At 45.6% G+C, this 19793-nt stretch overlaps 1 protein-coding gene and 3 pseudogenes across 1 annotated transcript in view; all 4 read right to left on the bottom strand.

Annotated features, from left to right (window-relative positions):
* Positions 1-1531: 1531 nt before the first annotated feature.
* LOC114080838 (phosphatidylinositol transfer protein alpha isoform-like) lies at positions 1532-4028 on the bottom strand (annotated as a pseudogene).
* A 16-nt stretch (positions 4029-4044) lies between these two features.
* LOC114080837 (small ribosomal subunit protein eS21 pseudogene) lies at positions 4045-8474 on the bottom strand (annotated as a pseudogene).
* On the bottom strand, positions 8360-9644 carry LOC139705821 (zinc finger protein 670-like; annotated as a pseudogene).
* The window catches only part of LOC114080823 (zinc finger protein 709-like), a 33419-nt gene continuing 23194 nt past the window's right edge, over positions 9569-19793 (bottom strand). Inside the window, 5 exon segments of the mRNA XM_027922439.3 lie at positions 9569-9679; positions 9682-11561; positions 12114-12159; positions 12627-12753; positions 16865-17004. Coding sequence (XP_027778240.3) covers positions 9654-9679; positions 9682-11561; positions 12114-12159; positions 12627-12753; positions 16865-16912 — 2127 coding nt within the window. The 5' untranslated portion in view covers positions 16913-17004 and the 3' untranslated portion in view covers positions 9569-9653.

The raw sequence follows: 19793 nt of genomic DNA, 5'->3' as shown, positions 1-19793 counted from the left end.
AAGAAAAAAGGCAGTGGGCTGGAGCTGCTGGGCAATGCCTCCCTCGCCCACCTGGCTCTCCTCCCTCTGGAGCGGGCTGTCATTGACACTGCTGCCCATCTCCACCTTGTCCCTGTGTGTGTCTCTCACACCCAGGCTCCCCGTGCACACCCTCTCTCTCACACACTCTCTCTCTCTCACACACACACACTCTTGCGCACACACTGGGGGTGCAGCTCAGGGTTGGCACACCCCTGGGTTCAATCTCAAGAAAGAAAGGTAGAGAGAGAGGGAAGAAAGAAAGGAAGAGAGGGAAGGGAGGGAAGGGAGGGAGGGAGAAAGGGACAATTACAGCGTCTGTGTGGCCCAAAGGTAGAGCATGAGGTCCTGGGTCTGACTCCAAGCACTGAAATGAGAACTCCCTTACACCACAGTAAGCATAAATGAGACTCCAAGTCACATGTCAAGTGCTGACTCCCAGGTGGAGGCATTAGGAGGTGAGGCCTTTGGGAAGTGACTGGGTCATGAGGCTGATTAGTGTCCTTATAAGAGAGACTCTGGGGAGCTCCCTTGTCTTCTTCTCTGGGTTAGGACACAATGGGAAGATGGCCATGTTGTGAACCAGTACTTAGAGCCTCCCCTGACACCAAATCTGTGTCTACTTGACCTTTGATTTCTTATCTTCAGAACTGTGAGAAATAAATCGGTGTCTGTGAGCCACCTGGAACTCTCTACCTGTGGAGGCTCTGGGACTGACCCTAGCACCACACACAGGATGACGGCCTATTCATGGCAAGCCACCCAGTCCATGGCAGTGGCTTCCCCAGCCCACGGGTTTAAGACACGGCATTGGGAGAACGGGTCGGTGAGGACAGAGGATGGAATGGGTCTCTATGCAGTGTTACTTTGAGTGCATGTAAGAAAAGTCATCTGGTCACAAATGGAGTCGGGCCTGCCATCTGGATTCCAGGGATCAGCAGGCATGACTGCCTTTCCTGGACATCTTTACTTCCAGAAGGAGGAGCATGGCCCTTCTTGCACACTCTTGCTGGTGGCTTGGGCTGTCAGAGACCCACCATGCTGCTCCAGGGCTGTGGAGAGAGCCCCTCTGTTGCTTGAAAGCTAAGCCAAAGATAGGGCTTGGGTGCTCACTGTCCCCACAGGCCATGTGTTGGAGGCTCTGCTAGGGGGGAGCCCTTGGGAAGGAGGGCCTGGTGGGAGGGAGTTCAGCTATTGGAGGTGTGTGGGAGGGGACACAGGGACCCACAGCGCTGTGCTTTTATTTCTCTGGGGACCCTGAGGAATATAGCCTGGAGCCCTGACCATCCCCTCCCTGCGACCCCCACTCCCCAGCAGTCTTACCTTGGCCCAGTGCTCTGGAGTGTCTGAGGGAAAGGAAACAAACCTCTGGGCAGAGGAAGAAGTGACACAGCCCAAACCTGGGTTGGGGGAACCCCTCCACGGGGTTGCCTGCACCCTTCCCTTCATAGTGGAGCTCAGGAGCACCAGGGTCAATGAGCGTCCACGTGCTCAGAACTGAAGAGATGTAGAAGCCACACCCTGGAGACCAGCGTCCCAGCTGCACAGGATCTCAGCTCTAAGAAGTATCTGGGCCCTCTATCTGCTTCTGCATTAGATCTGTCGTCTAACCACACAGCCACAGCCTGTCGAAAACTCCAGTACACACTGGTGAAAGTGAAAAATGACTCAGGGTGTCCCTGCTACACTGAGAGCTGTAGGTGTGGGAGGGTAGCAAGTCCACTGCTCCACCTCTCTATCCCACGACAGGGTTCTGCATTAGGTGGCCTCCTACCAACAGTTGTTAAAAATCATGTCCCTCATAAAAGTACAACATTGTAACTAGGCAACTAAAAATAATACTAATTTTAAAAACCATTGTGGAGAAACTAGCCCCAAATCAAACTTTCTGCTAGGGCTTTACAAAAAAATTCTGGAGAATATGCTGGGGACGTCAGAACTGAAGAGAAGTTGTGAGCCTTCACAGAAGGGTGGCCAGGGTCGTCTTCAGAGAGACTGAACTGCAAGCATGGGTCCCACTCCATGGGCACGTGGCCCTCTGGGGAGCGGCTCTGTGGGCGTTGAGCTGTTTCTCCTGGGGAAAGCATATCTGATGTGCTCCCGGGGGCAGCACAGCCCTGACTAGGTCTAGGGCACACAGTCTGTGCTCAGGGGGCCGCGGTTCTTCCCGGTCTCTAGCTCATTATGAGGAAGCAACAAAACTATTGCAGAGCAGGGAGCCCGTGCTGGGACCTTCTGAGGATAGTGCTCTGCCCCCAGGGTCCTCCCTTGGCACCTGGCTCCTCGGGCTCCATAGCCCATAGGTACTCTGACTACTTCATGCCATGGGACACACCTTCCCTCCAGGCTCAGGTGTACCCACCGCAGGTGCAAGGTTGTCAGATGCAAGGTGCTGCCCCCTGTGAGCTGGGGTCCTACTGAGCCTGTGTTCCACTTCAGAGCTCCAGGGTGACTTTTAATCTTTAATGGTTTTTTTTTTAACTTTTCTTTTTTCTTTCTTTCTTTTTTTTTTTTTTTTGAAAGACCAAGAAGTCACACTTGTTTGTAAGAACAGTGGCCAGAGGTGCAATGACCAGGCAGGGACTATTCATATGGGTTAGATGTTCTTTGAACAGAGTCTGGGCCTTGGGTACCTCCTTCGTGCTTAGTCATTGTAACAATGGGTGACGGGAACAGAGGTAAGAGTCATGAAGCCACATGGCTCTCCTGTGGAACTAGGTGGGGAAACAGGGGAGGATACTGTATTTCTAACTCATCTTCTCTCCCCAGGTGAGCATTCCAAATGTCAAGGATCTGCCCAGTAAGCAAAATACCTCAGTTTATCCCAAGGTTGAAAACAAATGAACTTAAATCACCACATCACAAAAGGCAGCTAACTTGAAGACTAAAAATGTCACTTGGAAATAAAGGTGGGGGCACACAATGGAAAAATGGGGCAGAACACAATGGAGAAGAGGGAGAGGTGTAAATCCAGCAGCCTACACACCACATATGTCAGAGGAGCAGGCTCCCACACACACGGGCTCGGTAATACCAGGCAGGCTATTTGTTCACAGTATTAAAGGGCATCTAGAATTTCGCTACAGTAAGGAATTGAAAGTTGCCTGAAGAATGGGCACAGAAAGGCTGCGTCCGAAGATGGCCTGTCACTCAGGAGGGTGGAGCTGCTGGGCCTTCCTGTTGACCACTGTATTTCGAAAAGTGCAGAAGGGGGAGGGGTGGCTTTAGTCACCTGATGTCATTCCTTTCCCTGGGTCTTTTGTCTCATCTCATCTAGCTGTCTCTTCATCTCTTCTTCCATCCTTCGAATGTCGTCCATGGTCAGGTTCACCCACTTATGAGCCAACAGAACAGCTTCCTGTGGAAGTTTGTGAACAATGCTTCTCTTTGTTCCGCAGGCCCAACCACTTGAACTTGACAGTGACCAGTGTGTGTGTGCACATATATGGGCAGTCTTTCTGATTTACAAGTTCTTGCTTCCACTTTGGGCCCAAGGGTCCTCGGCCTGTTTTGACAGACTTGAATGCTGCAGGGTCTTCCTCTGCCCTGTAATCCTTGCTAAGTACTTGACTTTGCTCTTCAATGTCTACATATATGGCCTCCACGTGTTTCCATGTCTCGGGCTACAGTTTATGCACATTCTCCTGGGTGCCAAGATCTGGTTTGTGCCAGGTTTCAATTTTAATCAGAAAGTCCTCTTTCATGTACTCATTTGTAATAGCAGTTCTGCAATATGGGTAGGCATTCCATGTTTGTTCATGTATATTCAGGGGCCAGCATTCGAACAAATGTGGGTACCCTGCTCTTTAGGTGGTAGACCTTGTGGGTATACTGGCCTTTCTCACCTTCCTTCTCATAGCGTCCACTCACTAGGGCCTCCACACCTTCACCACCACGAGTTTCATTTTTGCTAGCCTTGGCCACAGAATACAGCTGCCCCACTTGATGCTACAACTACCCAGATCCTTTTTTTGGCTTTTCACTATTAATTTATGACAAGCATTCCACATCCACAATTCTCTCCAGTCAAAAATTCTTTGAGACAATGCTGTCACCTTGGCCTGTTGGAGGATGGAGTCATCTGACTTGACCATCCTGTGAATGGCCCCCAAGACAGTGTAGGTTTTATGTTGGCCATTAAACCTGCCAGTGACCATGTCCACTTCCTCCACGTCCATCTGGATGGACAAGTGGTCCTTGGCACCAATCATGCTGTTGCTGGTGGTGCATTTCCACAGCACATACAGGTTCATGAACTCAACCATCTTGTTCTGGACATTGAACTGTGCCTGCTGCCTCCACCAAGAGCACTAGCACAGAAGGGAGGAGCCAGGTTGAATTGTGCCCACTGGAGCGTGGAGACCGTGTAGAGAGCTGGAATATATCTGGAAGCCAAGGTCCTACTGGCTATCTTTGGTCCCTTTGGGTGATTTTGTCATTCTGCTGACCTACCATTTTTTGTGACATCTGGATAAGTGTATGATAAGCTCAGCAGACCTCTGGCCTTTCCCACTGAAAACTAGAAATGGGACACACCCAAATCCTGCAAAAGATTCCTCCCATCTTAACGAAAGCCATCTCTGAATCGTGGATTTCTCCAGCTCTTTGCAGTCTGACTAGCTGAGAGCCCCACTCCTTCCTTCTGGGACTAAAAAAGCATGTGTAGCAGGCTCTGTGGTTCATCCTTGTAATCCCAGAGGATTTGGAGGCTGAGGCAGGAGGATCATGAGTTCAAAGCCAGCCTCAACAATGGTGAGGTGCTAAGAAACTGAGTGAGACCCTGTGTCTAAATAAAATCAAAATAGGGCTGGGGATGTGGCTCAGTGGTCAAGTGCCCCTGAATTCAATCCCCGATACTCTCCACCTGTAAATGTGTGTAATTGCCTTCAATGGGAACATGTGTATTTTGGGAAAGCTTAAGCTTGAGTTCACAGAGAATGGTTGTTCATATTTGGCTCAGAATAAAACATTTTCTTATTTCCTCAAAGCAGAAGTATTGCTTTCTCTGGACACTCACAACCCAGCAACACCCCAGAATGCCAAGGGGCCCAGCTTATCCCAGGGTTGTGCCAATCTTTCCCTGTTAGACATTTGTTCATACTCACTGTATTACCAGGGCAAAAACACAAAACCACCACGTGACCATTCGCAAACACACAGGCTGATACCAGAAAATAAATCCAACATCTTTATTCATTTATAAGAATTTGTCAGTAATTTATTTTTTTTCTTTTTATTTCTTTTCTTTTCACGTGTGTGGAGCTGGGGAATCACAGGAACTTGTGCATGCCAAGCAAGCATTCTACCTCCTGGGAAAACCCCAGCTCCTGTTACTAATCTTAAAATTCTCTTTTAACAGCCTGGTGTAAGCCAGGCATGGTGGTGCACATCTGTCATCCCAGTGGCTCTGGTGGCTGAGGCAGGAGGACTGCAAGTTCAAAGCCAGCCTCAGCAACTTAGCAAGGCCCTTAGCAACTCAGGAAATCCTGTCTCTAAATAAAACACAAAAAAGTTGGGGATGTGGCTCAGTAGTGAGCACCCCTTGGTTCAACCTCTGGTTTAAAAAAAACAACAATAACCAAATCAGGTATAATGGTATGTACCGATAATCCCAGCTACTTGGGAGGCTCAGGCTGGAGGATTATGAATTCAGCCTGGGCAATATAGTGAGACCCCCATCTCAAAATTAAATACCTTTCAAATAATAATTTAATCATATGACCAGTATAATCATAACATGATAAATACTCATCTCTGTGACCTGTTATAAATTGAACTTACAAGTCAAATCCTATCCCCAAAACCTTATTAGGAAATAGGGTAGTTGCAGGTGTAAATAGCTAAGGTGATGTCATAATGAACAAGTTGATCCTTAATCCCATGACTGATGTCCTTATAAAAGGAGGAGACAAAGACGCACAGCTCAGTTGGTTCAGGTGCTAACAGAAACCAGGGCCCTGGAGGGCTCCTAAATGGAGACTGTCCTCACAGTCTGAAGCTGAGAAGTCGAAGAGAAGGTGCCATAGACACCTGCCTGGGCGGGCTGCTTCCTGTCTCACAGATGGCCACCTCCTCTCTGCTCACTTGGTTAAATGTGTTAGAAATACCAGGTTCCGTTAAGAATCAGACATAGGCTCTCAGAAGTAGCTGGGCAAGGAAAAGTTTACTTCTGCAGAAGAGCACGCAGCTGAACAAAGTGGCAAGCAAGCACACTTGGATGGGCAGTCCCCCTGATTTTATCCCCAACCCAGCACTGATGGGAGGAGCCTGATATCAAGAAGAGCCTTTGCTGCCCCCCACCCCTTTTCTCTACAGCAGGAAGTTCTTCTGGTGGGGGGAATGTGTTTCGAGGCAGACAGTTCTTACTTCTTTACCTAAGTTTCTATTTCTAAACAAGGATCCCTACCTCTGCTTTCTGTTGCTTTTCTCTAGTTAACCTACATGTTAATGCTTTGCAGGGTGGGAGAAGCACACCTCGAAAGAGGAACCCGGAGGAAGAGGAAGGAAGGAAAGATGGCTTTGTGGTCACTCTGGGGTTGCTGGTGGCAATGGTGTGGGCTTTGCCACCCTCTGGGGATGACAGCCATGTAGGCCTGCTGCTCAATTCCACAGGCACAAGGGGGAGCGCGTGATTCCTCTTGGGGGAAAATACACCCCTGGTTCAGCCCGCCCTGCCCCAACAGCTCTCACAGGCTCCCCTTTCAGAACCGGCAGGTTCCGGCTCACCACTGTGACAGACAACCCGTGTGACCCGCATGCCTCTGGGTCTGGCGTCTGGCTTGCACCTGTCTCACTGGTCCCCCACACCTTCCAGGCTTCTGCAGGGTCCCCCACGCCTTCCAGGCCTCTGCAGGACCACTGAGCCATACCCCACCCAGCCTGGGGCCTTCAGCCCTGCATCTCTTCAGCCAGCCCTTAGTGACTGCCTGGAGCCTGGGCTTTGGTTTTGGCCCCAGGCTAGGGAGGGCAGAGAAGGCCCTGGTGGGATTCACCCCACAGTAAGCTGCAGGTGCAGGACATTGCTGGTCAATATATTTTTAAGCATTTGCCCCACCTAAGAAACCTTACCTTTAGAATAGGTATTCTTTATGTGTGTGTGTGTGTGGGGGGGGCACTCCACCCAGCCCATTTTTGTATTGGATTTAGAAACAGGGTCTCACGGAATTGCTTAGCACCTCCCCTTGCTGAGGCTGGCTTTGAACTCACAATCCGCTTGTCTCGGCCTCCCAAGCCACTGGGATAACAGGCGCGGGACACACAACAGCAGGGCTAGGTATTCTGACTTTTGATAAGGGCGGGCATCTGGCGTGGAGCACAAAAGAAAATGCCAATCCTGGGTGCAGCTCAGAGTAGGGCGCTTGTGCTCTTACCTACCACGTGCAAGACCCTAGGTCCAAACCCAAGGGCTGAGAGGAAAAGAAGACCTCACCACTCCCCTTAGGGTTACCTGTGCGCCTTAGCCTTTCAGTTCCTGTTCAGGCCCAGGAGCCTAGGGCCCACCATTGGGCTACTGCCCCTCCGCCTGGGCAGTTTTTCTTCTGTCTCTGATGAAGGGTGGAGAGTTCCCCGTGAGAAGGGGAGGTCAACTCAGGACCTACGGGTTCAGGTCGCATGTGGTGCAGATGCAGGTCCAAGGCACATACCGCTCATTTAGGAAAGCTGGTAACTATTCAGGGCAGAATGGGGCTGCCTCCAGAGGACAGCAGCCTGCGTCAGGGGTGTTTATGGAGGGCCAGGAGTAGGGGCGGTGCTACAGGTGGAGCCAGGTGGAGTCACACGGTTCCCTGCCAGTTTTCTCTGCACTTGTGCCTTGTCCCAACACAAGTCCAAGATTTAAACTTTGCATTGTATTATAATGAATCAGGTTTTGATTTGTGTGAAAAATCAGTACTCAAATCTTTAGAAAAAAAAATTTAGAAATGGTGGTTTAACTGAGTCAACTGGGATACTCACAAAATCCCTCTTACACAATTCATGTTCCATAAATGCTTTGCAACTTCCTCTGAGGTTTCATGACCTGTTTAAACCTGCAACTTGCTACTTATGCCGGAAGTTTTGCCCTGTATGCCTCTGCCCCTCCAGGAACAATCCATCATTCTACATTAAAACAAAACAAAACAAAACAAACTATATATCCATCTATCTATCTATATATACACACACACATATATTATGGATGTATACATATACACACACGCACACTCAACAACTATTCTATATGTACTTTCATGTTATTGAAGGTGACTGGGAATATTAAATGATTTGTCATGTTTTTTTGCATTCCATGGGCTTTTGTACAATACCACTACTTTCAGGTTTAAAACAGAACCCCCAAATGAAAGGCATTTCACATTTTTTCTCTTTATTAGGGATTTTTTTCCTGATGAGTTGTTTGATGTTTTATAATGTAACTAATGAAGTAAAGGCTTTCCCACATTTTTACATACGTGGGCCATCTCTCCAACATGAGTTCTTTCAAGCAATGTTGTTTGATGTTTTATAATGTAACTACATGACGTAAAGGCTTTCCCACATTTTTACATACATGGGCCATCTCTCCAACATGAGTTCTTTCAAGCAAATAAAAGTGACTAGATGTAGTGAAGGATTTCCCACACTGCTTACATTAGTCAGGTTTCTCTGTAATATGAGTTAATTCATGTGTGTAAAGGTAAACAGAAGTAGTGAAGGCCTTCCCACATTGTTTACAACGGCAAGGCTTTTTTCCTGTATGAAATTGTTCATGTATGTGAAGGGAAAAGGAACTAGTGAAGGCTCTCCCACATTGTTTACATTTATAAGGTTTCTCCCCATTATGAAATCATTCATGTCTGTGAAGGTGAGCAGACCTAGTGAAGGCTGTCCCCCACTATTTACATGCATAGGGCTTCTTTCCTTTATGAGTTCATTCATGTGAATGAAGCTATCTGGATCCAGCAACGACTTTTCCACATTGTTTACACTCATAGAGCTTTTCTCAAGTATGAATTCATTTACGTATTTAAACATAAGAGGAAGTAGTGAAGGCTTTTCCCAATTATTTACATTCCTAGAGTTTCTCTACAGCATGACTTTGTTTATGTCTTTGAAGATAAGAAGATGTAGTGAAGGCTTTACCACATTGCTTACATTCATAGGGCTTCTTTCCTGTATGACTTCGTTTATGTCTTTGAAGGGAACTGGAATAAACAAAGGCTTTCCCACACTGCTTACATTCATAGGGCTTCTCTCCAGTATGAGTTCGTTTATGTCTATGAAGGTAAGAGGAACAACTGAAGGCTTTCCCACACTGCTTACATTCAAAGGGCTTCTCTCCAGTATGAATTCGTTCATGTTGGCAAAGGGAAGTTGAAGAAACAAACACTTTCCCACACTGCTTACATTCATAGGGCTTCTCTCCAGTATGAATTTGTTTATGTCTTTGAAGGGAACTGGAATAAATAAAGGCTTTTCCACATTGCTTACATTTATAGGGCTTCTCTCCAGTATGAATTCGTTCATGTTGGCAAAGGGAAGTTGAAGAAACAAAGGTTTTCCCACATTGTTTACATTTATAGGGCTTTTCTCCAGTATGAATTCGTTTATGTCTTTGAAGGTAAGAGGAACAACTGAAGGCTTTCCCACATTGTTTACATTCATATGGCCTCTCTCCAGTATGCGATCGTTTATGTACTTTAAGGTAAGAGGAACAACTGAAGGCTTTCCCACATTGCTTACATTCATAGGGCTTCTCTCCAGTATGAATTCGTTTATGTGTTTGAAAGGAGTAAGTAAAAGTTTTCCCACATTGCTCACATTCATAGGGCTTCTCTCCAGTATGAATTCGTTTATGTTGCTGAAGGGATGTAGAAGAAGCAAAGGCTTTCCCACATTGTTTACATTCAAAGGGCTTCTCTCCAGTATGAGTTCGTTTATGTCTTTGAAGTTGAGAGGACTGAGTAAAAGCTTTCCCACATTGCTTACATTCATAGGGCTTTTTTCCAGTATGAATTCGTTCATGTTGTCGAAGGGAATTGGAATAAACAAAGGCTTTTCCACATTGTTTACATTCATAGGGCTTCTCTCCAGTATGAATTCGTTTATGTGTTTGAAGTTGAGAGGAATGAGTAAAGGCTTTCCCACACTGCTTACATTCATAGGGCTTCTCTCCAGTATGAATTCGTTTATGTCTAGAAAGGTAAGAGGAACAACTGAAAGCTTTCCCACATTGGTTACATTCATAGGGCTTCTCTCCAGTATGAATTCGTTCATGTTGGCAAAGGGAAGTTGAAGAAACAAAGACTTTCCCACATTGTTTACATTCATAGGGCTTCTCTCCAGTATGAGTTCGTTTATGTGTTTGAAGTTGGGAGGAATTAGTAAAGGCTTTTCCACATTGCATACATTCATAGGGTTTCTCTCCAGTATGAATTCGTTTATGTTGCCAAAGAGAAGCAGAATAAACAAAGACTTTCCCACATTGTTTACATTCATAGGGCTTCTCTCCAGTATGAATTCGTTTATGTGTCTGAAGTTGAGAGGAATGAGTAAAGGCTTTCCCACACTGCTTACATTCATAGGACTTCTCTCCAGTATGAATTTGTTTATGTCTTCGAAGGTAAGAGGAACAACTGAAGGCTTTCCCACATTGTTTACATTTACAGGGCTTCTCTCCAGTGTGAATTCGTTTATGTGTTTGAAGATGAAAGGAATAAGTAAAGGTTTTCCCACATTGCTTACATTCATAGGGCTTCTCACCAGTATGAATTAATTTATGTCTACGAAGGTAAGAAGAACAACTGAAGCTTTTTCCACATTGTTTACATTCATAAGGCTTCTCTCCAGTATGAGTCTGTTTATGTGTTTGAAGATAAAAGGAATAAGTAAAGGCTTTACCACATTCCTTACATTCATAGGGTTTCTCCCCAGTATGAATTCGCTGATGTCGCTGGAAGGAAGAACAATATATGAAGGCTTTCCCACATTGTTCACACTGATAGGGTTTCTTTCCATTATGAGTCCATTCATGTGAATGAAGCTGACTGGAGGTAGCAAACACTTTCCCACATCGTTTACATCTATTAAGCGTCTCTCCAGTATGAAATCGTTCATGTATGTGAAGGTAAGAGGAACGACTGAAGGCTTTTCCACATTTTTTACATTCATAGGGCTTCTCTCCAGTATGAGTTTGTTTATGTCTTTGAAGGTGAGAGGAACAAGTGAAGGCTTTCCCACACTGTTTACATTTATGGGTCTTCTCTCCAGTATGTGTTCGTTTACGTATTGGAAGATAAGAGGAACTAGTGAAGACTTTACTAGATTGATTACATCTGTAAGCTGTCTCTCTGGTATGAGATTGTTGAAATTTTTGAAAACACAAGGAACAACTTAACTCTTTTCCACATGTTAGACATTCATAAGTTTCAACTATAGTGTGCACAGATGCTTGTCTTTGAACACTTGTGTGAGAAATTAAAGATGTTTTCTTCTGTTTAAGTTCATATGGCTTCCCGGCACTCAACTCATTCTCATACAATTTGTTTGCAGAGTGAGATATAATGTGCCTATTAAGGAAAAAAAGATATATAAAGACTTGTCAATATATACTACTCACATGGACTTACTCTAATGGGAAAGTCCTGGTGAAGACTAAGATTTAGAATCTCACACTGAGTACCTATTTAAATTTTTCCAGAATCTACCGTATGACTTCTGTTTAAAAAAAAAAAAATTACATGGATATTTATGGTTGGCTTATTAACACTTTTATATATTCATTAGTCAGTATGGCACGTACACTATTACCAATGTCAGGGAAAATACTGATTTTCTGTCATGTTTAAACTGTTTGAAAATAAATATAATGATGACTTTGCAACACTGCTTCTCATAGATAGTACTAAAATGGTGGTATCATAAGAGCAGTTAGTTTGTTAGCATTGTCAACAAATCAATAATTTTTGAAAATATGAAACATATAACTTACATTAAAGTTCTGGTTAAATAGGAATAACTATAATTCATATCATGGTTGTTTTCTCTGCTTGTTTGTAAAATTATAAGACATGTTACAATTCCATCAAGATACTGTGTTTCTTCTAGTGAATACAAATTACCTTAGATCTCTTTCAGTATTTCTGTTCTGATTTTTCCACTTGTCTCCTAAAATGTAGACAAAGAACAATCATGAATCATTATGATTTTAAAATAAATTATGGGATTTATAATATGGAGTGCTCTAATGCAAAAATAAAAATGAAGAAAAAAGAGAAAAATTATGGGATTCATGCTCAGAGTGAAATGATATTAGGCCCATTTTATTCCCCAAAGTACTCCCTTTTCACATTCCAAATCCCTGAGGAAAAAAAAACTCTCACTTGGCAGGCCCAGTGTCCCACACATATAATCCCAGCAGATTGGGAGGCTGAGGAAGGAGGATCTCAGGTTCAATGCCAGCCTCAGCAACTTATGGAGGCCTTGTCTCTAAATAAAGTATAAAAAAGGGCTGTAGATGTGTGTCAGTGGTTGAACATTCCCAGATTCAATCCTTGGTAAAAACAAACAAACAAACAAAAAAACAACCTCCCAGTTTCTCAGTGATTGACTATATAATGAAACATCATCTTTACCTATAGAAGCCAGGTTTCTAAGGACTTCTTGCATCACGTCTCTGTGGAGATTCTTCTGGGAGAGATCCAGCAAAGCCCACTCCTCCTGGGTGAAGTTCACAGCCACATCCTCAAAGGCCACTGAATTCTAAAATATTCCAGAAAAGAGTAGTGCATGCCAGGAGAGATTGACAGCATGAGGGCTCTATTCTCATCATAAGACACATTTGCACATTTCTGTGATCTCCAAATATTCATTCCATGATTTTGTCTTCAAAACTTGTACTCATTGTGCACTCACTTGCCCAAACAGAGGCATATTAATACAAGACCGGAACTATCCAAAAAAGGATGAGCAGAGCAAAACACCCTTCTCCTTGTGGAGTCCAGGGAATAAGGTATGCTCCTGGGTCACCCCAACACCTTTGTGAGTGCATATTTAATTTATGGAATAATGAAGCCCTACTACCTTATGTGCAAAAGAGAGTTAAATTGCTGGGTGCAGTGACGCACACCTGTAATCCTAGTGGCTTGGGAGCCTGAGGCAGGAGGATCGTGAGTTCAGAGCCAAAAAAGCAAGGCACTTAAGCAACTCAGTGAGACCCTGTCTCTAAATAAAATATGAAATTGGGCTGGGGATGTGGCTCAGTGGTTGAGTTCAATCCCCACTACCAAAAAAGAAAGAAAAAAGAAAAAGAAAAGAGAGCTAATATTAGTCCTCCTAACAGTATGTACACTTAGAAGTATCAGCTGACAAGTTGGAACTTTGCTGGTAGGGGGAACTAAGGTCATGGGAGGATCCCGCCAAACTATGCAGTAACATTGAGTCATAATGCTGAGACTATAGGTAAAAAACACGATCTTTACTGAATGTATGCCTTCCTTCAGAAACCCAGTTATTTTGTTCCACTCATACCTTAGAACTCCTAGTCAGGGAACAAGCATGGGAGATGGGGCAGCTGCCCCTGCAGCAGTTTTGCCTCTTACCTGAAATTTACCATGAACTGCAGAATGGTGATTTTTCTGACTATTCCTACAAATTTATAATATTTTTCCCTTTAGAAACACTGCCAGTATCACAGTGAAGATCTCGCTCTCGCTCTCTCTCTCCCTCTCTCTTTCTCACACACACACACACACACACACACACACACACACACACACACACAGGCTCACTGCTTAAAGCACAGGAAGAAGAAAGATGGCATTTTTCAGTATGCCCAGAGAACTCCAACCTTCCTGGCACTACATTTAGAAGAAATTATTTCCAAAGACTAAATCACCTGAGATGTTATAAGTCAAACCTTCTGGGGAAAAGAGAAACACCAACCTCCATCTGCCCCCAGTCTTCCTGTCTAATCAGAGAGGAGGAAAGGCTGAGAAGTACTCATGAAAAATGGCCCTAGCAGGACTGGAATATGAGACCTGCTCCATTCACCAGGTCCTTTCGATGCAGCAATGGAAACAGTAGCCAGGAAAATTATGTAAGGAGAAACAGTGAAAAAGAGATGCACCCAAATTGGAAAGGAAGAGTAAAACTATCTCCCTTCACAGATAATCAGTTCCGTAAGTGTATGAGCAACCTGAGAAAGGCATTCTGGAAATAATACCAACAATTAAAACAATGTCCCAAGAAGGGGGCTTATATACTGAAAACTACAAAATGTTCCTAAAAGAAATGAAATAAGATACAAATAAATAAAAACATACCTGTGTCATGAGCTCAAAGTATTACCATTTTAAAGACCACCCAAGGAACCTGGGTTGAGACACAACACCCTTGCCCTGTGGCAGCAGGACCTCAAGCTCACATCCAAGGAGTGAGGCAGTGTCGGCCTCTGAGCACAGGAAAGGGAAGCCATCAGGATCCTGCTGCCACTGACCACACACTGGGGGAGCAATGGCAGGAAGCTGCCCGAGTTATACGAAGCCTAGAAGGATTACCACAGTCTGCCTGGGGCCCATGCTGGAGGAAAACTGCTTGGACACACATTGACACAGAGAGATGGCCCCAGATGTGGCAGCTCCCTGCAGAAGGCTGGGATGAGAAGTTGCCCAAGTCCCCTGGAAGCTGAATGGGAAGGTCACTGGAGGCAGCAGGAGGTGGGTCAAGGCAGAAATTTGTTTGCTCTAAGGCAGCAAGCGGAGAGCAACAGCTCCCATCATGTGGTGTTGGGGCCAGACCTGGGGAATGCTGGGCACTGTTTGGACACCAGTTGGATGCTGCATCAGTCACTCAGCAAAAGAAATGGGCACCTGCTGTTGATGACCTGGGACATCGGAAGTTAAAAAAACCAGAGGACTAGTGAAGTCTTTGTATTCAGGACTAAGGACCCCGGTGAGTCATGTTGGCCAGGGTGGGGGGACATTTCTGCACCACAGATGGGCCTGCAGAGAATCCACAGCCACAGGACCTGTCCTCAGACACAGCCACCAAGCTCCCTGCCACATTGAAAAGCATTCTGCTGAGTAGAGCAGGTACTTACTGACCCACAGTAAATATGATGGAACCTAACAAAGTGCTGCACCCCTGGGCAGTCAACCACCAGCCCGGGGGATGGCCCACCAGAACTGCCCAGTGGATGTTCACAGCAATTAGTGGAGTGCCTTATGTCCCAGCATCTCTGGAAGGACACAAAGTCACAGAGTGACAGACATCGTCTATATGTCCCAAAATATAATGAAATCCAAACTGAGGTTCAGCAAGACTTTTCATCACCTTGACATGTTTTATTATAAATAACTCTAATGTCAGCCTTTTTTTTTTTTTTTGGTACTTTGTGTTGAACCCAGGGACACTTAAACACTCAGTTACATCCCTAGCTCTTTTTAATGTTTAGAGAACTGTTGAATGAAATGGAACAAATTATGCTATGTGCTGTATAAATATATCACAGTGAATTCCAATGTTACATTTACGTATAAAGCATATCAATTCAAAGTGAGGAACACAGATAGGGCTGGGGCTGAGGGAACACAGATGTGTCATGTTCAAGGGACTGATAATCAGCCTACCAGCTGGACATCTCCCACCTGGTCCTGCTCACTGAAACACTCCATTATCACCCTCCCAGGAGATCTGGACTATGACTCCAGTCTATGAGGCTTTCAGGTTTGCACAGCACTGCACTAGGGTGGGTGGTCCTTATGCTCTGGGAGAGTTTTCCTCCTACACAACTGTGAGAGAATGCAAGGGCAGGAATCACTGCTGACCTGGCCCCTCAGCACCAGCATCCACAGGCTCACTGTCCACCTGTCTCCAAGGAATGGGAATAGGGCTTGGGGGACACAATATCCCAATGAGGCAGTTGTTTAGATGTGACATGTTACAGGAAATTCCTCATCCCCAGGGCTTCCAGCTGCTCCCCTGACAAGGTGTGCCCCACACCTCAGGCTGTCCTCTAGGAGGAGCTGACCCAGGGCCTGAAATTCCCTGTACCTACAGGGCACAGGGCAGCGGTGGGCACCTGTGGCAGCCCAGGAAAGGCCAGGACAGTGGCTCAGGATATGCTACCCTGTGAAGTGTCTAAAGGGAAGCTTTGCTCAAAGACATTAAGGCATCTGTGCTGGGAGAAGACAAAGGACAGTGGAGCTCCAGGTGGCCGCTCTCTACTTTCCCCTCATGGTAGATATTCACAAACGGGACACAAATATTTAAAAAAGTATCCTGCATTACTGAGTGAAAAATTGATAATACTGTGCCCACTTGAATGTCTTGAGTGGAAGAGTTGAAAATGGTGTGAACTGGAAGAGGAGTTGGAGTCTGGAAATGTGAGAGAGAGGTGCAAGCTTAGGGGTCTACTGCCAGCCCTAAGAGGGGCTAGCCTGGGGCTAGCAAAGTGAATTGAGACTGTGTTTCAGAAACACGTGGAACATGGAGTGGGAAAGTGAGTGACTCCTGGGGGAGGAGGAACAGTGACCCCTAGACCAATAACCTTGAACACAGGAACCCCATCCCTGAGTAAGTATCCCATGAAAAGGGTCTGCCTTCATTGCACACTGAGAGACTAGGGCTGGGTCCAGCTGGGCAGAGAGGGTTCTGCCAAAGCGGCTGCAGACCAGGCAGCACATTGGGAACCCACCTGCACCAGCCCACACCATAGCCTGAAGGCATCAAGGGCTGAGCTGTAGCAGCATCTGACTCAGGTCTGGGCTGGCTGACTCTGGAGCTGACAGTGGAAGGCCAGAGTCCAGCCACAGCTGATTCCCACCAGTTCTAACCAGCCCACCTCCCTGAGCAGTCCTCAACCCACACTCACCATTTCCTGCCTTCTGGGGAGTCCTGACATCCTTCCTGAGGATCTCATAGCACCTGCAGGTCACAGGGAGACAGATCTGAGCCAGAGCCACTTGGGTCTCACACAGCAGAGAAGACACAGTCCTGGAGATGGATTCTGAGCTGCACAGGGTGAGAGACAAAGTCCTGTGAGACTGTGGAAGGCCACCCTCCCACCAGCTGCCTGCTGACTAGTTGATGAACCCAGCCTAATTCCACCTTATGATTGGGAGCCATCTCATCACAAAGTCATGAAAAGTTAATTTCTGTTTTACCAGAAATTGCTGAGATTTTTAAACTTGTTTGGAACTCCTTCCGGTGCCTTGAACTCATCCATGCCTGGGCTCCCCCTGACCAGATAACCACCCTCTCTAAAACCTTAGTGGCACCTCATAAATCCTGGCTCCCCTTGACCAGATAACAACCCTCTCTGAAAGCTCAGTGGCACCTCATAAATTCTGATGTTGGGATCTGAATTTATTCCCTATCTTAAAATATCATGCCATGTAGATCACTAACCTGCTATCTGCCTTTGTATTATGCTTGTCAAAATCCTGTTACCTATAAGTTCTCAAGACACCCCCCCTTTGCAAATTTTTGGTGCTATAAAACCTTGTTCCTTGAAAACTGGGGGGCTGTTCTCTGGCCCAGGTTTTGGGTGAGAAGGCCACTGGCAAGCTTTTGTGTACACAATACAAGCTTGCTTTAATTTGATTTAAAATTGGAGTTGGTGGTCTTTTCTTGTGTCATGGTTCAACATAGGCAGGGCTCCAGAAGACCCCTCTCTCACCCCAGGCCACATATGCATATTTCGGGACCCTGAGTAACAGAATATGTATCCGATTTTTAGATAAATAAGGCCAGAAGGAAAGTTTCTTGGCAAAAGCTCTTTTCAGGCAGGGTTTCTTTCCTGCAAGGGGACTGCCACACCAGGGGAATATTTCCACTTGTTCAGAACTGACCCCAGCTTTCTAAAGCAGGCCCTGTTGTCTTCCTGCTCTCAGGAGGCCCTTTCTGCACCTTCAGCCTGGACACAGTCACAAGCATATGTGAGGAATTACACACTTGGAGTGAGGAATTACACACATGATGTGAAGGGAGCCAACCATGACCTCAGAAAAGGTGGGTGCCAGGTCAGGCCAGACTGGAAAGGAAGGAGATGGGCATCCATCTCACTAGGGAGAGCCTGGGGATACTAGGCAAGGCCACCTCACACTTGACTTTGTCAAGTCATTTTTCAGTCAAGCAAATAGAAAGACAACAAGGAAATACAATTAAGTGCATGAAAAATTAGTTACATAGTAATAAAATGAATTAAAAATAAAGAAAATCAAACTCTTGAACCAGCTCAGGTAAGACGTCAGTTTCACCTGCAGTTCAGAATGAAAACCCACTTGCAGAGGAATATACACATTCCACACTGGAAGCCAGAACCTGACTGCTGAAATATGACCCTGAGGGAAGACACCAATGACACTGGCTTCTGTGGGGGCCATGCAACACTCTCCTGAGTCCATTCCCTCCAGGGTGCCCCCCTTTTCACTGACCAACACTAGCTATTCAGACTGGAGGGTGAGGCTATTAGTAAGAAACACCTGGCTCCTTTTGTTCACATAGTAAGTCTTTAATAGCCTGCTTACTGTTCCTTTCCTCAGATGTGCTCAATGCATTCTTTAAAGCTGTAGGAGGGGGACTTGGATACAGCTCAGTTGGTAAAGGGCTTGCCTTGCATGTACAGGCACTGGTTCAATCCCCAGTGCCACAAAAACAAAACAAAAAACCCAAATCAGCTGTAGGAGAGAGGTATTTTTTAAATCAACCCCTTCCACAAACTCTTCCAGGAAAAGGGCATTTTTTTGCCTAACAACCACTAGATATTCCATTACCCTCTGGACATTCCTTTAGTCTACACAGCAGAGAAGAGTTCAGGTTTTTTTCTTCTTCTCCTTCTTCTTTTTGTGGGTCTTCATAATTGTAAAATTTATAGTGGAAGGGAGAAGATCAGTAAATGCCCGTAAAAATGAATTCTCCTGAGTCTCTGGTACAGAGCAACTGAGAACTTTAGCACTTGCCAATCCAGCCACCACGAGGATTGGCAGATCCAGGAGGTGAGAGTTGATGTGCTGGACTGCTAGAAACTCATGGAGAGAGGTCTCCAAGGACCCAGGTGGGAGGGAGCTTTGTTCTCAACAGTATTTACCAGGTTCATCACTAACATGCACACTGGGAAATTAAGACCAGTTTGACCCATAGATGACCAAGAAAAATAAAAAGGACAAGTACTTAAGGAATCATCTACTGAGGAGAGAAATCAGGGGGACCCCTGAAGCCTCCATCTCCTGCTGATAACCATAACCAATATCAGAAGTCCTCCTGTCCTCCACACCTATCCCCAAAAGGCTGATCATATATACCAGCTCTCCAAGAGAGGCCAGGGGGAAGATTCAAACCAGTTAAAGCACATACTCCTTTCTCCCTCCAAGACTTAAAATAGGTAAGAATCAACCTAGGAAAGTTTTCAGAAGATCCAGATAAATATATTGAGGCATTTCAGAACTTAGGCCAGGGGTTTGATCTCATCTGGAAAGATATTATGCTATTCCTTAACCAAATTTTAACCTCCACTGAGAAGGTCACCCTAGAAGTAGATAAACAGATAGGGGATGACCTACATCTTGTTCACGGCCCAGCAGCACAAACGAGAAGCAAACCTAATCATCAATCTGGAGCACAGGTAGTTCCCAGAACAATCCTGCCTGGAATCTGAGTGATGAGCAGGATGCCTTGAATATTAGACATTTCCAGATGTTAATCCTTGAGGCCTCAGGAAAGTCCTGCCATTTTCATGAAGAGACTCAGGGAGGCAGTAAGAAAACACACCACCCTGGATCCTGAATCTATAGAGGGCCAAC

Source organism: Marmota flaviventris, chromosome 5 (assembly GCF_047511675.1).
Source record: "Marmota flaviventris isolate mMarFla1 chromosome 5, mMarFla1.hap1, whole genome shotgun sequence".
NCBI classification, from domain to species: Eukaryota; Metazoa; Chordata; class Mammalia; order Rodentia; family Sciuridae; genus Marmota; species Marmota flaviventris.
The sequence above is the reverse complement of the archived record's forward strand: the minus strand, read 5'-3'. Positions and strand labels throughout refer to the sequence as shown.